This window comes from Condylura cristata, unplaced genomic scaffold, assembly GCF_000260355.1.
Source record: "Condylura cristata isolate star-nosed mole 26May11 unplaced genomic scaffold, ConCri1.0 scaffold00008, whole genome shotgun sequence".
In the NCBI taxonomy this organism is placed as follows: Eukaryota; Metazoa; Chordata; class Mammalia; order Eulipotyphla; family Talpidae; genus Condylura; species Condylura cristata.
Window position 1 is genome coordinate 46,049,674 of NW_004567109.1, and position 19,930 is coordinate 46,069,603.

Sequence of the window (19,930 nt, forward strand, 5' to 3'; positions counted from 1 at the left end):
GAGGGTGCTGGTCTGGTCCAAAGGTCTCAATCTTGAGGACACATCAGAGTCACCTGCAGGATTTGTAACAACACAGATAGTTGGGCCCCACTGGAAAGCACCTGATTCAGACCTGGGAGTATGCATGCTTTGTAGACTGTAGCTGCTCTGGTCTGAGAACCACACTAAAAATTACTGACCTGGGTCATCTCTGAGATTTCTGTTAGTGACAATTCCATGAAATTCATTTCAAAAGACTATGCCCAGATAAGGTAACGTTAATTAACAAAATCTATTTTTCTTTCTCAGCTTGTTTGAAGAATAACTGACAAAATTGTATATACTTAAAGTATGTAATGTGATGTATTGGTATTTTTATATCTTGTGAGGTGATTATCACAATCAAATTAATTAACACATCTATCACCTCACATTATTACCTTTTTTATATGATATGTGGTAAAAATGCTTAAGATCTACTCTCTGCACAAACTTGAAGTATACTATATTCTTAACTTCGGTCATTATGCAATATATGTTGGATCTCCAGAACTTACTTATCTTACAAATGGAAGTTTATGTTTTTGACCAACATCTTCCCATTTTCCACACCCTTTAGCACCTGGCAACCATTGTGTGCCCCTTCTATGGTTTGACTTTGCCTTTTCTTTCACATTACACTCCTAAGTACCAACCTAAAGAGAATGAACATATATGTTCACATAAAGATTTATATGCAAATGTTTATAATACCATTATTGACAGTAACCAAAACATTGACAGTAGCCAAAATATCCATTAACTGGTAAATGAGCATACAAAATGTGGTATATGCATATGTTGAAAAATTATAGCAACAAAAAGTGATGATATACACTACAACATTAGATTAACCTCAAAAGCACTGCGTTAAGTGAAAAAAGCCATACACAAAAGACAATATGCAGGCCCTCCCTGGTGGTGCAGTGGGTTAAAGCATAGCACTAAGAAGCTAAAGCCACTTCAGCATGAGGTCGATCCCTGGCCTCGAAGGCGATCCACATGGCGCAGCAGACCTCTCCTGACCTGTCCGCTGCTCCCCTCAGCAATGTACTTGGTCAGTCGGCCTGTTCTGCACCCCGCTCTGTATCTGGTGAATCCTCTCACCTCTGCACCTCTGGCCTGTACCCCAGTCTGTATGCATAAATAAATAAATCTTTAAAAAAAGGAAATATACAGTGTAGGATTCTGTTTATATTAAATATCCAGAAATTATCACTCTGTATAGACAAACGTGGGTTAGTGGTTACCAAGGGCTGGGCATGGACAGTAACTATATACAGACATGTGATTTCTTTTTAGGATGATGGAAATATTATAAAATTAGATTGTGGTGATGGTTTTACTGTTCTGTAAATATATTAAAAGTCATTTAATTTACATTTAAAATGAGTGAGTTTTATGAAATGTAAATTATATAGCAATAAAGATGTTACAAGGCATTTAAAAATAGAATGCAATTCAATAATTTTTTTTTCTGCAATTCAATAATTTTTTTTTAAAAAACTAGTGTGATTTCCTGGGTCTGTCTTTGAATGTCACCTCTTGGTGAATGACAGCTGCAGGAAATTCCAAGAACTCGACTTTAAAAAATACTGAATTGCTCAGACAAAAAAGATCGGGAATTGGTTATAGCAGAATGGTGATACATAAATACAATATGCACATCGATTTTAGTCTTGACATGCCAGCACTATGGCAGTGCTACTTGCCTCAGCACTAAGTCATTCATTCAGGAATACTTGTGGAACTCCTGCTCAGGGCTAGGCATTGTTCTTGGTGCTCAAGACACAGTACAAATACCAAGAAGTCTGTCCTTTCAGGGAGCTTATACTGTGGTAAGGAGGAAAGACAAGAAGCTTGTCAAACCATGCCGTAATTAAGATAGTTTTAGGTAGAGGCACAGGAATTTGAGGAACAAATCTGGGTAATGGAGAGCGTGGCAGGAGATGGGAAAGGAGGGCAGTGGAGACTGAGGTGGCTGAGGTAAGACCTGAAGAATGTGTAGTAGCTACAGGAGTGCTGTGCGAAGATCAGGAGAAGAGAAGCCAGGGTTAGGAGATTGCTAATATAAAGCACATGTGACAGGCAGTGAGCTTGACAGTGGAGTTCAAGGAAGAGTTCTTAACATGATGATGCCAGAGACACAGTCAGTGATACAAGCTATAGATCTTTGAGACTATGGTAAAGAGTTTGATTTGGGGTCTAGGTTCCTATTTCCAGAGCAATGGAAGTCACTAGAGGGTTTACAGAGGTGAGTGGTACGATCTGATTTACATACTAACGATCACCCCCTGGAAATTCCTGGAGACAAATATAAAGGAGGAATTGGATAAAGGAAGCAAAGAGTTAAGAATGTACAGGAGTTATAAAGAGAAGATGGTGACGTAGTTGAAGGGAGGATGAGACGTGTTAGGATAGGCCGATAGATCAAATAGAATTGAGTGAGCATTACTGGATAGAGAAAAAAGGTATCAAAAATGATCCTTAAATATCATCTTGAGTAACGGGTGGAAGTAAGGTGCATCATTCACTGAGGTGGCAGAACTTCCTTTTGAAATTGATTTTACTGGATGGCCCTCCCTGTGGCCATGCTGTGGTGCAAAGGGTTATGGCACAGTACAGTAAGCTGACTGCGGCCGCTTCAGTGCGAGTTGATCCCCACCCAGGAGGTGACCCACATGGCGCTGCAGAGCTCTCCTGACCCGCCCGCTGCTCCCCTCAGCAGTGTACTTCATCAGTTGGCCTGTTCTGCTCTCCACTCTGTCTCTAGTGGATCCTATCACTGACCCTGCACCTCTGATCTGTACCCTAGTTCTGTATGCATAAATAAAAAAATCTTTTAAAAAAATGATTTTGCTAGATTCATATTACAGATGAAAAAGCTGGGGCTCAGAATCCCTAAGCTGTGCTAACCCAAATTATCTACCTGCAGAGTAAAAGAAAACAGTGACTCTGCCAGCATATAGCCAGGCACTATATTTTAAACACCACTCAGTTCTTCCTCCTGTCAGTGGAAGGGAATCCTGGAAGGGGCACTGGGTGGAGCAAGGAGGACTTCATGACGGTGAAGGCTGGTGAGTGGGCTTGTCATTGAATAGGAGGGACAGGGCAGCTTAGCAGAGTAACATTTTCTAGTGAATCACATCAAATACGCAAAGTGAGTTACACCCAGTGTCAAGCTGAACTGAGATTGGCAGCTAATAAAAGCCTAGTAATTACAGGAAAACATCAGACTGGGAAATGCAGAGATTCTTGAAACACCTGAAGCCATTTAATATATCTTATGTTTGCTTAGACCAACAGGCAGCTCCCAGAGCAAGACTGGTCTCATTATGAGCTAATGGACATTATGCTCTGAGGTACCTTTCCCTCTGTCAAATAAATCAGAATTTTAAAAAGTGAAGCCTGAGATTGCCATGCTGCAAATGTTTGCAAGGACATCGTGGAGCATTTAGGTGTCAAGTTTAATTTGACTTGCTCTAGTCTGCTCTCTTAAGAAAGGCTCCAGAGGCATCAGCTGGGTCACAGAGAGAATTCCTTCTGCTTCTGCTCTCTGGGCTGTGACAGAAATCAGACCCTGATTCCCCCAGCACTCTTTCTCAAGCAGGGATTTCTCCTGTCACTACCACCCAAAGGAGGAAGTCATGATGAAAATTGTTATGCTCCCCTATTCCCTGATTTGGGGTCTTTTCTTCAGGGCAGGTGTGAAAGGAAAGACTCATTCACACCTTCCAAAATGTTGTAAAACATTCAGGAGCCCCCACTAAGTTGCAGGCACTCTCCTGGGTACTAGGATGGTGACAAATGCTTGCTCGTGATCAAAGAGCAGGTGATCAAAGAGCAGAGTGACAGCAAAAATAAAGCAGCGTACACTCTCCCTGAGAGCCCGCCAGCTGTCCTCACTGACCCCCACGTCATGCTCTCGGGGCCCAGCCTGTGAGTCTAGCATCGGCGGCCTGGAGAATGGAAACTCCACCACATGCTATAGGTTTGCCTGGGCATTTTTCTCCTCACAACAGCTCTAATGACCTTGACATCAGGCTCTTACTGGGGATTAATAACTGGCTGGGCTTAATGGCCCTTGCTGTGTCCTGGGCCATTTTCCCAGCCGGTCATTAATTCCAAGCAGTGCCCTGGGCTCTGGCCATTATGGCTCCCCGGGTGGAGTGGCCGTCCTGAGGCAAATGGCCACAGCCTCCTTCTCTGCAGGCAGAGGCTTCCACAGAGCACTCTTCTGCTGTCCATGGTGTCAGTATGAAAGCTTGAGGTCTGCAGTCAAGTTGGTACTTAGGGTAACACATTATGTCTACTTTCTATTGCTCATGAGATAGGTTTGCTCCGAGGACAGAGAAGACAGGAGGCTGCTTTCATTTGTTCGTTTATCAATCTGTCCATCGATTCAGTATGTATTGGATGCTTTTTATAGATCAGGATGCATGAGAAGTAACCAAGATTAGAGCAGCCTTATATGGATGGCCTTATCCGCCACCCATGGATGGCCCACACCACCAGAGGGCGCTTCAAGGAGTTGGTCTCAAGAATCGGATGAATACTTGAATACTTGTGAGAAACAGAGGTCTTCTTAGGCAGTGAGCTCCCTGAAGATTGCCTCCCCTCTTGTCTTTGGAGTTTTATGTTCCCTGTTGATTAGCAGAGCCACACATTTACCTCAAGCTCTTTCTCAAACTCTTAGTGATTCATCTACTCAGCATCTGAGTGTGAGGGAAGAACACATATACTGCATCAGGAATCTTAACTCAGCAACCGGTGGATATTTGCACCCACACCAGTAAGAACCAAGAATGACACTGATACTGTGGTGTGGAGAGCAGGGCTCTTTCAAAGGACTGTCACACGTCCTGAGAAACAGGGTCACACAGTTTAATCATTCCTAGTCATTCTGCCTCCTAGACCATCATCAGCTCCTCCCAATGCAGAAAACAGACTTCATTTCCTCCTTTGGAACTTATTCAACCTTTGGTGCATGCTCTTCTCAGCTGCGGGAAGTGTAACATTGTGTTTTGAACAGCTATTGTCATTTTATTGGCACCACTCACCAACAGGCACTTAAGGCATAATTCAGACTTCAGTCTTTTTCTCATTGTTTGGTGCATCTGCACAACTCAAAGAGAGGGTGTTGGTGCCCAAGGTAATTAATACCTCAGAGCTGAAGCAGGTGGGCAGGAATTGTGAGGGAGGTTTTCTGGAACTGGGCGAACCCTGGCATGTTCTAGTGGTGCCCGTAATCACTGAGGGCCAGTCAGGAACCTTGGTCTTCCATGAAAGGGTCTTCTGTTGGCCTCATATGGAATAAAAGAAAGAGGGAGAATTATAGGAGAAAGAGAAGGCTGTGAAATCTCCAGAAGGTGCTATTGGCTTCATTTCTCAACCAGTCTGTGCTTCAGGAATCATAGCAGAATAATTAATTATGGTGAAAGAGATTTGGGATCTTTCCTCAGAATGTCTTTCCAATAAAAATGAATGTAATGTCTTGAGTTAAACTGGGAAATTCAGCATGATAATCTTAGGTGAGTCTGATGAGAAAAAGCAGATTCCAATGGCCTTGGGGTTCAGTGGAATGAAATAATAAGGTTACAGAGTGACCTTTTTAGGCAAATGTACTGAGTTACACAGAACCTCAGGGCTGTATTAAGTCCTCAATAAATAGATGACTTCCAAATGAATATGCAAATGAGTACCATCTGGTCACAAGCATCCATTCTTTCTTTTAAGAGAGTGAAGTACCTGATTTGTAGAAAAAGTCTTCTGGCTCCAATCACCATTGAGGAGCATGCTATTTTCGGATGCTCCTTGCCATCCGTGAAGGTATTTTTTTAGTAGGCTTCCTTCTGAGTGGCAATAAAGTGATCCACCATCCTGGTCTGCTCAGGACTGAAGTTTCTCACAATGCAGCATCTTAACTGCTAACACACCCAGAATTCCCATTAAAACAAGCAAACAAACAGGTCAGTTGGTCAACCCAGAGTAGCAGTCTGTTCTATAGATCTTTCCTTTACCACCAGCACCTCTACTGAGCCCTCTGCAGCCAACACACCCGCACATCCAACCACAGTCAGAAAGTGTTACCTCTGTTCATTAATACTATTTTGGCTGTGGCCACCAAATCCAACATATACCTTCCATGCCTGACTTCACTTGTCCTAGCCTGCTTTATGACATCATTGGCCACCCCCTCTTTTCAAAAAGTGTCTCCTCTCCATGCTTCCTTGCCCGACTTTCCTCCATCAACAGGCTCCAACTCTTCTGGACATGCTCAGCTGTCCCCTCGCCTTTGGGCCCAGGCTCCTTGTGCCTATGTATGGTGGTGCTTCCTGCCACTGTCTGGGTGCCCTCACCCAGAGGGACTGGCTGCCCTCCTTACTTCCTGTGCTCTGCAGTCAGATTTCCTAGATTCAAATCCCAACTCTGCCATTTCCTAGCAAGTGCCTTCACTTTCCTATCCCCCAATATTCTCATTAGTCAAATAGGGGTGATACTACAGTCATCAGATACAGCGTTATTTTAAAAAGTAATGTGATACTATATAAAGCCCAGAACAATGATTGGCACACAGGTTTCATCGAAGAATATTAACTAGATTGACCTATTTGTGCTTGTGCGCCCAGGCTTGCTGGGCCCCTCTGCTGTGACTTCAGCACAGCCCCTCATCACCCTGTCACTCTTTGTTGCACTCTTTACTGCCCACTGTCCCCTAGAGTATAAGCTTTATTTTATTTATTTTTAAAAGCCTTTTTTTTTAAAAAAAAATAATACAGTAGTTTATTTTTACATCATTTGTGCCTTTTCCCATCTCAGTTGTAATCCCCATGGGCTTCCCATCACCATAGTCCAGTACACATCCCTCCCCCAACTGTTTTTGATCTCATTCCCCATTTCACCCCCGTAAAATGTCTCTGGTATATAGTTGTTCATTATTACTATTATTTTCACGCATGGTCTAAAGGCCCCTCTTTTTTTTTTTTTTTAATTTTTTTATCTTTATTTATGCACATGGGAGCTAGGGTGTAGGCCAGAGGTAGGGGAATGGAGATGAGAAGATTCACCAGAGACAGAGTGGGGAGTAGAACAGTGAAGCTGAAAAATACTCTGTTGAGGGGAGCAGCAGGCATGACAGGAGAGGTCTGCTGCTCCCTGATCAGGGATTGAACTCGTGCTACCAGAGGCTGATGATAGTTTCATAGTGCTGAGATTTAATCTCTTGTACCACCTAAAGAGGCTCTAAAGTATAAGCTCTGAGGAAGTCATTTCCCATTCTATTTCCTTTCTGACTGCCTACCACAGTACCTGTCACCTAAAAGCAATCAGGTATCAAATGAATGATGAGAGTTTGCAATGACAGAATCTCCATTTCAAAAGCCTACGTGTCAATTATTCCCCTAAGTGATAAGTACTGATTTGGTGAATACCTACAGTGCACTGCACACTGATTAATAATCTCAACAGAAGCTATAATTTCTTGAATCACCACTGTGCCAGATCTTATGCTAAGCACTGGGGTCAAACCCAAGTATTACATGTCAAATATTGGCAATTCCAAATAGTTCCATCTATTCCCTGTGTTTTAGCTTTTTCTATGCTATCATGATATGTGTGGGATTAATTATCTTCATTAAGAGAAGAGAAAACTGGGACTTGTGGAGGTTAGTGACTGGTGAAGGTCCCACAGCTAACAGGTGGTAGAAGCACAGCTGGTGCCCTTGGCCATTAGGCAGTGAGGGTAGAGAGTTGCTCCCAGGAACTCCCTGTCTGGTTCTGAAGACAGCTATCTATGGCTCAGGAAATTCCCAGAGTAAATACAATACTTAATGATGTAACACTAAATTGGATCTGATTTCTCAAGATTGTGCAGGGAGCCAGCGTGTCCCGTTCATAGTTAACAGGGAAGAAGGGTAGAGGCTCTGGGGGGAATCTAACAATGAACTTTCCTACAGAACCTACTTGATTGTCATTTTCTTGTGCACTTATTGGCCTTGGCCTTAGGTCCTAATTACACGATCTTCAAATAGCAACTAAGAGATATTCCTCATTAAACATGAACAGGACAATGTTTAATCTGTTAGAATAAGTGTTCAGAAAGTGAGTCATTGGTTCGGGGTGATGACATGAGCTGTCACTGGGGTTGTCCCTGGTGGGCTGGGGCTTCTGTGCATAGGCCGTGTTCACTCAATAAGCTCTGTCATTCTCTTTTTACATTTTTCAAAATGGGACAACTCAGTCTCCTCTCCTCTCCTCTCCTCTCCTCTCTCCCTCTTCCTTCCCCTCTCCCTCTCTCCTCTTTCCTCCCCCACCCCATGATAATGGGAGAAACTATCCTAATTGCCACTTCAAATCTAGCATTTGAATGGTTACAATTTGCCTGTGGTTTCTCATGTGATTGTTAGACAATGTGTATTTGGATAAGTATGTTTGCATAGCATCCTAGAATGGTGATACATGCTTGACTTTTCATAAGGTAAGTTAAGAGCATCAAAACCAGTGTCACAGCAATTTGTACTGTAGTATTTCCTTCAACTTGTGGGTCAGATAAATCTTGCTTTTAAAGCATGACTAGATGCCTTGCTAGTTATGCACCCTGGGGCAAATTTCTTAACATGTCTGAGCCTGAACATCATCTGCAAAATGAAGGCAGAAGCAATTCTGAGGGGTGATTCGACAATTTGGTATAATAATTTAATACCAGTAAAGCCTAAGTCCAGGATTTGGCAGCTCATTTCCCCTTGTTAGATGCTCCGGGTCACCAACTTGGGAGAGAATGTAAGGATTGATGAGGTGACTGATAGTAAAAGACCTATTCTGTCGTGGGAGGGAGAGAAGGGGAGATGAACAGCCTTCTAGCTGTCAGGGAAGTAACCAGTGAAGGTTGCCACTGAAGGTGCCCTTCTTGTCCTGCCTTCCAGCCCCTCAAAATGCACTGCAGGGACTGCGCCCTGGTGACCAGCTCCGGGCATCTGCTGCGCAGCCGGCAAGGCCCCCAGATTGACCAGACCGAGTGCGTCATCCGCATGAATGATGCCCCCACGCGCGGCTATGGACGCGACGTGGGCAACCGCACCAGCCTGCGGGTAATCGCGCATTCCAGCATCCAGAGGATCCTCCGCAACCGCCACGACCTGCTCAATGTGAGCCAGGGCACGGTGTTCATCTTCTGGGGCCCCAGCAGCTACATGCGGCGCGACGGCAAGGGCCAGGTCTACAACAACCTGCAGCTCCTCAGCCAGGTGCTGCCGCGGCTGAAGGCCTTCATGATCACGCGCCACAAGATGCTGCAGTTCGATGAGCTGTTCAAGCACGAGACAGGCAAAGACAGGTAGGAGGCGTCCCAGCAGCGGGTGGCCAGGGACGCCAGGGATGACGCCTTTGCCGGCTGATTCACCCAAAGCAAAACTTGCTGGGGGTTTTGCTGGGGACATGCTTCGTGCCATTGACAGAGCTCATCTTTGGGCCTCCTGGAGACTGGGCTTCTCAAGAGGAGTTTATTTATTTATTTGAAAGGTATTTATTTATGCATATAAGAACTGGGGTACAGGCCAGAAGTGCAGGGCGGTGAGGGGATTCATCAGAGACAGAGTGGGGAGCAGAACAGGCAGATTGACTGAAATACACTGCTGAGGGGAGTAGCAGGCGGGTGAGGAGAGGTTTGCTGTGCCATGTGGGTCAGCTCCCTGGCTGGGAATCGAACTCATGCTGAGGTGGCTGCGAATAGTTTCATAGTGCTGTTTGCTTTAACCTGCCGCCACCAGGGAGGGCCCCTCAAGCTGCATTTATAAGCGAAGTGAAAAATGAAGCATTATGGGTAATCCAGAGCCAAATCCCTATTTTGGTGGAAGAGGGTACACAGTTGCTGGTTTACACTGGTAATAAGTACAAAACATTAGCTTCAGTGTGCTTCATTTAGTTGTGTGAACACTAACCTAAAGTATGTGGGCGAGAATTCGCTTTTCCTTCAAAAGCAAAGCATCTCATCAGCCAAACCATACTTGGTAGCTACAACTTCACCAGGCTTACCTGGGACTTGACTTGGGGAATGGTCATAAACAGGTCCAGACTCTGCCCTCACAGATGTAAAGTCTTATGCAGATTCACACCCAGTAGCACTTCTGTAGCAGACGGGGCAGGGCCACCTGCCAGACTCTAGGGTAAGTTTTTCCAAACTGCTAGTTACAATCAGTGAACGGACATGAAATCAATGTAGTGAGTCACTGCAAGACTTTTTTCTTTAATGTAATGGAAAGAATGGAATGAAATGGAACAGAACAGACAGTATCAACATTTATCTTTCATTGTAAGTAAGCCAAGGTATTGTTTCATGAACCAATATTTGGTTTTGGTTTCATATATATATATAATGTATATGAATATTATATATATAATATATAATATATAAATATAGTGTATATATTTATATAGGGGTTTCTTTCTGAGGTGATGTTCTGAAGTAAACAGTGGTGATGATTATACATCCTAGTGGATACACTGAAATTACTATTTTTTTTAAAAAAAAGAAAACCATCTAAATATAGGTAGATAGGTAGGTAGACACACACATGTGCTAACCTTGTTGTGAAAATGTATTTCTCACTATAGGTAGGAATATTTTGAAAAGCACTAGCCTGAGATGGGGGAATTGGAGAAAAGCTTTCTTAAGGTTATAGATCTAAGATTCAGGCCTAAAAGTATTTATCCAAGTAAATAAGAACCTGGGATTGGGGAAAGAAGCCTCCTATAGATGCAAGGGATCAAAGAGGAGAAAATAGATCTGGAGAAAATCATCGTGTCTGCAGTCAGGAAGGCTCCACAGAACTGGCCCCAGTGAAGCAGAAATGAAGGGCCTGGAGCTACCCAAATCTTGGTGAAAAAAAAAAAAAAAAAGACAAGCTGGTGTAGAAGGTAACAGTGCAGTTTAGTCCAATTCACAGCTTTAAGTTAGAATTCTAAGTTCTGTGACCTTGGTCAAGTTATCTCACCTCTCCAGGATTCTGCATGTGAAAAGACGTTAGCCTTCATAGGATTGTTCTAAGAATCCGATCTCCTTAATTATAAAATATGGGTTTATAATAAATATGTATTTAATGATGGAATTTATCCCACCCTTGCAAAAACTGTTACCTAGTCTATTGCATATCTTAAAAGTAAAGGGATAAGTAAAGGGCTTCAGGCAACACCGCACTGAAAGAAATGGGAGTCGAGGAGCAGGTACATAATGCAGGCTGTTGCTAGAGATCAGGATCCTGGCCTTTTTATTGATAAACAATTACTTATCAATTATTAATTGTAAGGGGAAGCAGAAAGGAGAAAGAGTAGTAGAAGAAGGAAAAGGGGAAGGGTGGAACTGTCATCTAGGGTACTAGGGATTGTGAGATGGCTATTCAGGTACTTCTCATCTACTCATAGATCGGTATTGGAACTGAGATCCAGACCTATTGGGTTCCCCAGTTAACAAGGTGTGTTTTACTGATCAACTTCTGGGGCCCCTTTTTATAAATCCATCAATGCCCCCCACCCCCGGCATCAGCACCCCACCCACACCCACCCCACCTTGCTCCCAGTCATACCTCTCGTGATGCTCACCCTTCCCAAGGTAATCCAGCTTTGTGCTCTTAATTGATGTGAAAGGCACATTGTAGGGTTGAGCTCCTGTGACCGAGTAGTTCTGACCTTGCTATAGGAATACAGAACTGTAGGTAACAAAATGGAGGCTGGCTAGGCTATTGAGGATCAGCAGATCCACAGATTTGATAAATAAAAAATGTTAAGTACTAAATTCATTGTTTGGCTAGTATAGACATCTCATGGTTGGAGAAAAGAATTTGAAAGAAAGCCAGTGTCCCCAAATTCTTTGTGTGGAAGAGCTTCTTTTCAAATCCTGGAAATCTTGTGGCCATTTGAGGACTAATCCAGGCAACAGTGGGCTTGAGTCTAAGGGAGGGAGGAGGGGAGAGCTGAAACGTATTGCCGTGGCTGCATTTCTACCCTGGAGCCAAGTGGACCCCAGAGTTAATCCAGCGAGGAGGTCTCATAAGGAACCTTGGTCATCATGAGCTGCCACAAAATCCAGTCATTTGTTGCCCTTCAAAATCCACAAATAAAAAAAGACTGTCACTCATTTGAATGTGCCACTTAATCAAGAGATCATTTTATAAAAGAATGGGAGTAAGGGGAGTTATTTACAGTTTGATTTTTGCCTGAGTGGAAAATGCAAAATAAGTAGAAACACTCTTCAATAGAAAAACACTTCTCTTTTGAGTTTAATTGTGGTTTGCTAAATTTAAGTATTCCAGAAACACTGTTAAGAGTGCTAGTGATTTAGGATAATCACACATTGCTCTGTATCTCCTTAAGGAATTATTTTAAGTTCATAACTTCTTGACTAAGTCATTCCATCCTTTAGTTACTAAGATCTTTAGGAAACAATCTCACATCACGTCATAGCCCAGTCACTAAATTCATTGCATTCTGACCAGTTGAAAATCTTTTACTTAATATATCTGTCCCTCTGGGTGAGCTCAGCTGAAAAGGGGGGAGCTGAACCTTTGTGCTTTGGTCACTAAGCATCTCAAGTGCAGTTTTGAGGGTTCACAAAGACCCTCCTCAGAGGACTCACACTTACGAATTTGTACAGTGCCAAAGTACATTGTTACTCCTAAAATGTTTGCTTCACTTACCTTTGGGAAACTAATATATATTGACCCAAATTCTCATGTGTTGATATTCTTAACCTGCAAGCTATTCTAAGCTAAAAGAACCAAGTCAGAAAGAGCCCTTGATACAAAACTATTTCTGTCAATTAAAACACAAAGCAGGGAAGATCTAAAGGGGTTTCTCCTATAGATGCTAGTCCCGAAACCCAATAAACAGCAATATGCATTGAAGATATACACAAAGAATGGAATATCTAACTTTATAGATCTCATAATCAGGACATTCATTTCAGGCTGATATTTTTAAAGAAATAGGATAATTCAATAGATTTTGACTGATAGGAGTTTCACCCTACTTAAAAGTGAAGGGAAAATGGTTCAGGAACAATCTGCAATTAAGAAGCATGACAAATGACATAGATGGCCAAGTGGTATTCTTTGATATTAGAAAGTAACTGTACTTGAAAATAACTTTATAATTGAATAAGGGTACATTAGGAAAATATGATTCAGAACCAATATTATAGTAATTACATAAAGGAAGCATAAATGAAATAACTGCAGGAAGAATATTTCCATAGAGATTATAAATGAGATTCTGGTGGAGCAGAAAGGCCTTTAATTGTAATTTAGTGTGCACTATAGAATTATCAGCTCAGTGTGTTACTTCATCATATAAAAGAATATCTGATAATTTTCCTTAATAAGCCCATGACAGCTCTTCATATTCCTTCATTACAGCTGATTAAGTGTAAAAACAGTAGATATTCCTTTGTTGGAAAAAAGAGTTCAAATCTTTTTAGAAAGACAGCATAAAGTAGTTGCATTACTACAGCACGTGATCCCAAAAGGCTATTATTTAGGAAATCTGTGGAATTTTAAGTGGCACTTTAAAGAACTCTTCACTTTAGTTTCTTTCCTTCTCCTCTTTGTATTCACCCCATTTTTACCCATGAAATCTTTTTCTTTAGAGTCACATTCTCTGTATTTCAGGCTGTGGCTTCTGATCTTCATCACACAAAAGAAAGCCAAAATTATAGGGGAGTTTCTGCCACTGGGAATAGGCCTCTTGGTATTTCTCTAAAAGCATGGGAACAGATGTGGGTCCCAGATCAGGAATCTGAGGATTTCCTGAGCTGTCATTATTCCCGCTCTGCATGCTCTCAGTTCTTCACTCACTGGGTTTAAGTCCAGACACTCAGCCCCACAGTAACTCAGTCACGAGGGCGAGGACTGGGTCTGATTTGAGGCGAAGCACTTCTCCCCTTCTCTGCTGCCCACATGTGAACTCTGCCCCCTCCCACCTCCCTCAGTCCCAAAGTTCTTGTGATTATGCAGCCCTCCTGAGAAAGCAGGAGAGTTGTTAATAACTATGTAGATTTGAGGCCCCAGAATCCCAGAATTTTGTAATGTCTGCTTTGACTACTGATGATGCTCTTCCTGAGAACCCAGTAGCAGTTCTGGAAGAATATCAGTTTCTTTGTGGTGCTAAAAAGTACTTGAAAGGAATATCTGAATTATTTACTTCATTTGTGTCAACCTAGCAACCAAGAAAGGAGGAAGGAATTTTGATGTAGCAACACACACAGGTCAAGATGTCCTTCGTGAATGCTTCTCATTTAGACCTCAGAGTAGCCCAGAGACACAGCAACTCCCATGCCTGCTTTATAGGAAATCAAGGCTCGGAGATCAGCAAAAACCTGCCCTGTTAGTGAAAGAAACTGGTAATGCAAAAACCCATGTTCCCCCATCTCTGAGAGCCTTTAGATATACTCCTGGACATTACTGGGTCAAGATACAATGAGAAGGAAAATAAAAAATGAGTAAAGTGTTTAAGAACTAGAAAGGCAAAGCCATGAACTCAGGAATGGCTAAATCACCCACTTTTGTCTGACAAAGTAAATGCCTTTTTATTGTTGCTATTGCAATTCCTCATATGAAATGGAAATGACACAGAGTGCTTCACAAAAGTCCTCCTTTTCAAAGAAGAGTGCTCCGTGGTATAAACAGAATTGCTCTCTGTGATTCTGTTATTCACATCACATATGGTCTGTGACCCAGGCAAAGTCAGGCAGTCTGACCTTGGGGATAAGGTGTTTGAAACTGGCTAATGAGGCATGCCATAAGCCCTGAAAAAAAAAAAAAGTAAAAGCCACAAGCCCCAAAGAATTGAAATTAATATCCATAGCAGTGTAGCATGGTAGACCAAGTCATTCTCCCTGGGTCAATTTAGACCTTGATGTTATGTCTCCACAGTTATTCTTATGCTTTGCATGTGACTAGATCTCAGTGCAGATGTCTAAACGGTAAATGAATAAATGCTGGAATGCACAGATTCTTTCCTTACATTTTGTCAATTTTGGCCTGTAATAAAAATTGTCATAAGGCTTTGAATATTCTGAGGTAAAAATAAAGCAAATGTTCAGTTAAACATAGGCATGCCTGTGGCCCTTCTATTCTAAAGAAAGATATGCAATCAAGATGCTGGTGTTAATTTGCTTAATGGAAGGCATGATTTTGCCCTAAGTTTGATAGATCACTTGATCAATAGATAACACATCTTTGTGTTTATTCATGTCAATAAGTGCTTCATTATCTAGTCTACTTGAGAAGCAAGGAATATTTCTATTTCACTGTTCTAGTTAGTAAAGAGTTGACACCTTGCAATTGCCATCTACAAGAAATGGAGTGGTGGTGGTATGCACTTAAACATTAAACCATTGACTGTCCTCCTTGGTGATCTAGCAGTGGCTCAAGCATCCTTTTATGTGGCAAATCCACAGAGGGAAGCAGCAACCTCTTTTATCATTGTGCTGTAGAATATGGTGATAGTGGTAAAAATACAGAGGAAAGGAAATAAGAAATGAGTAAAGCTTTTAAAAACTTCCCTATCTCTGGGGGTGGAGTGGGGAATGGGATCAAAAATGGGGGGGAGGAATGCACGGGATTATGGTGATGGCACACGGGTAACTTGGTGTTGGGAAACCCGTGGGGATTACAATTGAGATGGGGAAAAAAATGTACAAAATGATGTAAAAATAAACTTTTGTAATAAAAAAAAAAACTTCCCTATCTTACTTGGTAAAGTTCCAGCTCTTTGCCAAGTGGAGAGTAAAAAGATGAGTCTATAGTCAGCATTGCTCTAGAAAGGTTTTGAAATGGCAGTGGATGTAACAGTTCCTTTACTAGCTTGCAGAATTAATTGTTGTTCCTTCCAGGAAGATCTCCAACACTTGGCTCAGCACTGGCTGGTTCACAATGACGATTGCCCTGGAGCTCTGTGACAGGATCAATGTTTATGGCATGGTGCCCCCAGACTTCTGCAGGTAGGATTTATTCGGCAAGTGTAATTCATCAGGAGCATTGTGCAGGGCTTATAAATATCTGATTCCAAATATCAAACATGAAACATGTCTAACTGTCTTCTTGAAGCAATTAATTAACATGTCTCAAGTTCTGGATCTAGAAACAACAAACAGCATTTAATTATATGATATAAAATATTGAAAGTTTTTGTTTGTACTGCTGGAGAATTAATCCATCTTGTGGGCTTCATTTAGCCTCTGAATATTTATCAACCAAAAGTAATGCAATAATTGGCATAATATTAACGATGAACTAGCATTAGGAATATTAGTTTTGTTCTCATTTGAAAGGAATGTGGTAATTTTTAATGAACTAAAGAGGGCAATTTCTTTGACAGTAAGCCTGTTTTCTAAAATTAAAATATTCCTCTGAGCCTCTTTCCCTTGCCACATCAGCAGCCTCGGTTTATGCTGCTTCTAAGACCAATAGCATAGGCATGGGTTTTTTTTTAATTTTCTTGTATCATTGTTCATTTTTGTACAAGATTTGATTTCTCCCCTCAGGTATAACCCCCATTAATCACCCACCACCACAGCACCCTGTGAACCATTACCCCAGTCCTTGGTGATCTTCTCCTGGGGTCCCTCTCTCCTCCCCTTCCCTGCTATATGTATCAGACCTATAATTTGCCTGCTAACTTTGTCCCTCTTTTTGACCGCTTATTTAATTTCTCTATATTCCTCCTATAAGCAAAACCATCCAATATTATTCTTTTTTCCTTCTTGATCCATTCTGTTTGGGGACATTTAGGTTGTTTCCATATTTTAGTTATTGTAAAGAGTGCTGCAATAAACATAAGAGTGTAGGTTTCCTTTCAAATTAATGTTTTTTGTACTTTTGTATAGATACCTAGGAGTAGAATTGCTGGATCATATGGTGGTTCCTTTTTTAGTAATTTGAGGAACCTCCACACGGCTTTCCATAGTGATTGGACCAGTTTGCCATCCCACCACCATAACCATTGCTATATTTGCTCTTGGCAGTCTTTTTGATATAGGTCATTCTCACTGGTGTAAGGTGGTGTCTCATTGTGGTTTTGATTTTAATTTCCTTGATTATAAGTGATGTTGAGCATTTTTTTTTTTGTATCCCTTTTGGCCATTTGCAATTCCTCTTTAGAAAACTATATTTTATTTTATTCTTCTGTCCATTTTTTGATTGGGTTGTTTGCTTTGTTTTTGTTGAGTCATATGAGCTCCTTGTAGATCTTTGCTATCAGTCCCTTACAGTACAGAGTGAGAATATTTTCTCCCAATCAGTAGGATGTCTTTTCATTTTGGTTATCGTCTCTTCTGCTGTGAGGAAGCTTTTTAGTTTGATGTAGTCCCAGCTGTTTATCTGTTCCTTCATTTTCTTTGCTACTGGGCATGAGTCCTCTAAGTTATTTCTGGCGTTAGCATAGGCATAATTATTATTTTTTAAAGATTTATTTATTTATGAATACAGAACTGGGGTACAGGCCAGAGGCACAGGGGCGGTGAGAGGATTCACCAGAGACAGAGTGGGGAGCAGAACAGGCAGACTGATGAAGTACACTGCTGAAGGGAGCAGTGGGCAGGTCAGGAGAGGTCTGCTGCGTCATGTGAGTCACCTCCCGGCCAGGGGATCGAACTCATGCTGAAGTGGCTTTAGCTTCTTAGTGCTGTACTTTAACCTGCTGTACCACCAGGGAGAGCCCAGCATAATTATTTTGATGTATCACTTTAAAGGGAACATACAAGCATTTCTGCTGCTACTTCAAGTTAGCTCCTGGTCTGTGCCTAGTTTGGTGTGTACACAGCTTAGAAAATACAGGGCCTGGTTGGGGAAGTCTAATTGAATATTCTTCTCTAAATGAAAGTAGTGATATCAATAAATTCAGAAAATACCCCAGTTTCACAGTTGCTCTGCACGGCTTCAGTCCTGACCTCCAAATAGCAAAACCTGGAGTGGAGACTTTTTAAACTTGCTCATTAAAATATATGCTTGCTTATATCTTCATGGGTTTTTTAAACTTAACAACTTCTTGAAGGACCTAGGCTTGTAGGCAAAATCTACAGTTTGGAAGTTTGAAACAAGGTGGGTATGTGATCATATTGTTACCATTTTGCCACTTTACTTCCACTCATTTTAATCCTGAGACCCAACACAGCAGCAGTAGTAGTTTATATGTAAAGTTGGGTCACAAAGGAGAAGGAAAGATATGGCCAGATCCTACATGGAGTCTGGAGTCAGATTACACAGGTTCAGAGTCCATTTGAGCCACTTACCAACTTATCGTGACCTTGAGTAAGTTGCTCCATCTCTCTATCCCACCTCGTCATCATTAGAAATGGGTTTGATGATAATAACTGGCTCTGTGTCAGAGGGGTATAAGTGGATTAAATAAGTTAATATATGTAAATTGCTTGAAACAGTGGCAGTACATAGCAAGATTTAGCTTGGATGCTCAGTGAGTTCCGCACCGCTTAATTCAATGGCCCTGCTTCTCTGTTTAACAACTTATGTGCAAAAATGTAGGTGGGGTGATGTAAAAGAGCAAATTGCCTCCTCAAAGCAACAAACTAACAAAGGCAGTGGGAGCAGCACTTATGGGCATGCAAAGAACTGTCAGAGCTGATGGTTATTTGGCAGGTATAATTATGTAATATTGCCATTAGGACGCCAAAGAGAAAGCATGAATAAATTGAAATGTTAATGACTTCAAGTGTTCAAGGAAATATTCCATTTATTATGGAAAACAAATGAAAGGCAAGTTAACCTGTCATTTCTCTTACTCAGAGTTAGTTCATCATGACTTCATGTGCATAGAATGAAAACATCTTATGGGTTTATACTAACAAGGAAGCTAAGATGAAGTCCATGCACCATACATTGCTGACTGCTCTGGGTTTCTGTTCCTCAGCCACTATCCCAAGGTTTCTAATAGTTGATCTCAAAAGCTACTTTTTGCAAGATATCCTTCAAAAGATCCCTGTGCCTAGCAGCCTGTCTGAGAAAGTGTAGAAGTGTCCTCTCGTGGGGAGGGATGGCCAGAGAGAGCTTCCCGCTCTCAGTGCTGTCTGTTCAGGATGAACAAGAGGGAAAGACTAGTAGTGCAAACTAATTCCTGAGTTCCCTTTACCTTCTCTGCCAGGATATATTGGCTGAACTGCCAGCACCCAGTTCCTCACTGAGTAACCTTGACCCTTACTTTTCTCATCTGATGGAGATGAGACAATAGTAATAACAGCAAGTGAGTCGTGGGGGTGTATTAAATAAGATCATGGATATAGAACATTTGACAATGCCCAGCACACAGCTATTGCTCAAGGCAGGTTATTAGTATCATTAATGTTCCTATTAGTATTTTACTATAGATCTATGGAATAACCGTTTCCCTAAGTACTTAAGCGTTATCCAAAAAGATACCAAGAATTTTGAGGGTTCCAAGAATAGGGCATGGTTCTTTCCTCTTAGCATCTTACGATAAACCTTCCCTACAAAAAAAATACATTTAACTGTCAACCAACAAGTAATCGTGCTGTCATATAATCAAGAAAGTTTTGATTTGAGAATAGGAATTATGGACTGAGTCCATTGAATACCCCCAAGGTTTGCAGCACAAGAGAGGAGTTTGAAGCACCAGCAGGGAAGGGGTCTGAGCTTATTTATGTTATGGTTGGTTCCTAAGCCCATCTGCCCATGACTGTTGGACCAGAGGCTGTGGTGTGGGGTCTGCCATGACAGTCAACAGAAGAGCTCCACTTTCCTTCCTTCCAACTGAGTCAGGCTACCTCAGCCATTCACCCAGAAGTCTCAGCGTGTCAGTGAAAGACAAGGTGAAGTCCCAGTCCAAGTAAATTCTGCGGAACACAGCAAAACTACCTCAAATCAAATGACATAAGTAGTATGCCAAGGATAGT

The 19,930-nt window shown here is 41.8% G+C and overlaps 1 protein-coding gene across 2 annotated transcripts in view; it reads left to right on the plus strand.

The window, feature by feature from the left end:
- Positions 1 to 19,930, plus strand: part of ST6GALNAC5 (ST6 (alpha-N-acetyl-neuraminyl-2,3-beta-galactosyl-1,3)-N-acetylgalactosaminide alpha-2,6-sialyltransferase 5) — a 178,848-nt gene that overhangs the window by 131,503 nt on the left and 27,415 nt on the right. For both annotated transcript variants that reach the window (XM_012722599.1, XM_004679134.2), the window contains exons 3-4: positions 8,940 to 9,349; positions 15,899 to 16,006. In XM_012722599.1, the coding sequence (XP_012578053.1) occupies positions 8,940 to 9,349; positions 15,899 to 16,006 (518 nt within the window). The remainder of the gene's footprint in view (positions 1 to 8,939; positions 9,350 to 15,898; positions 16,007 to 19,930) is intronic.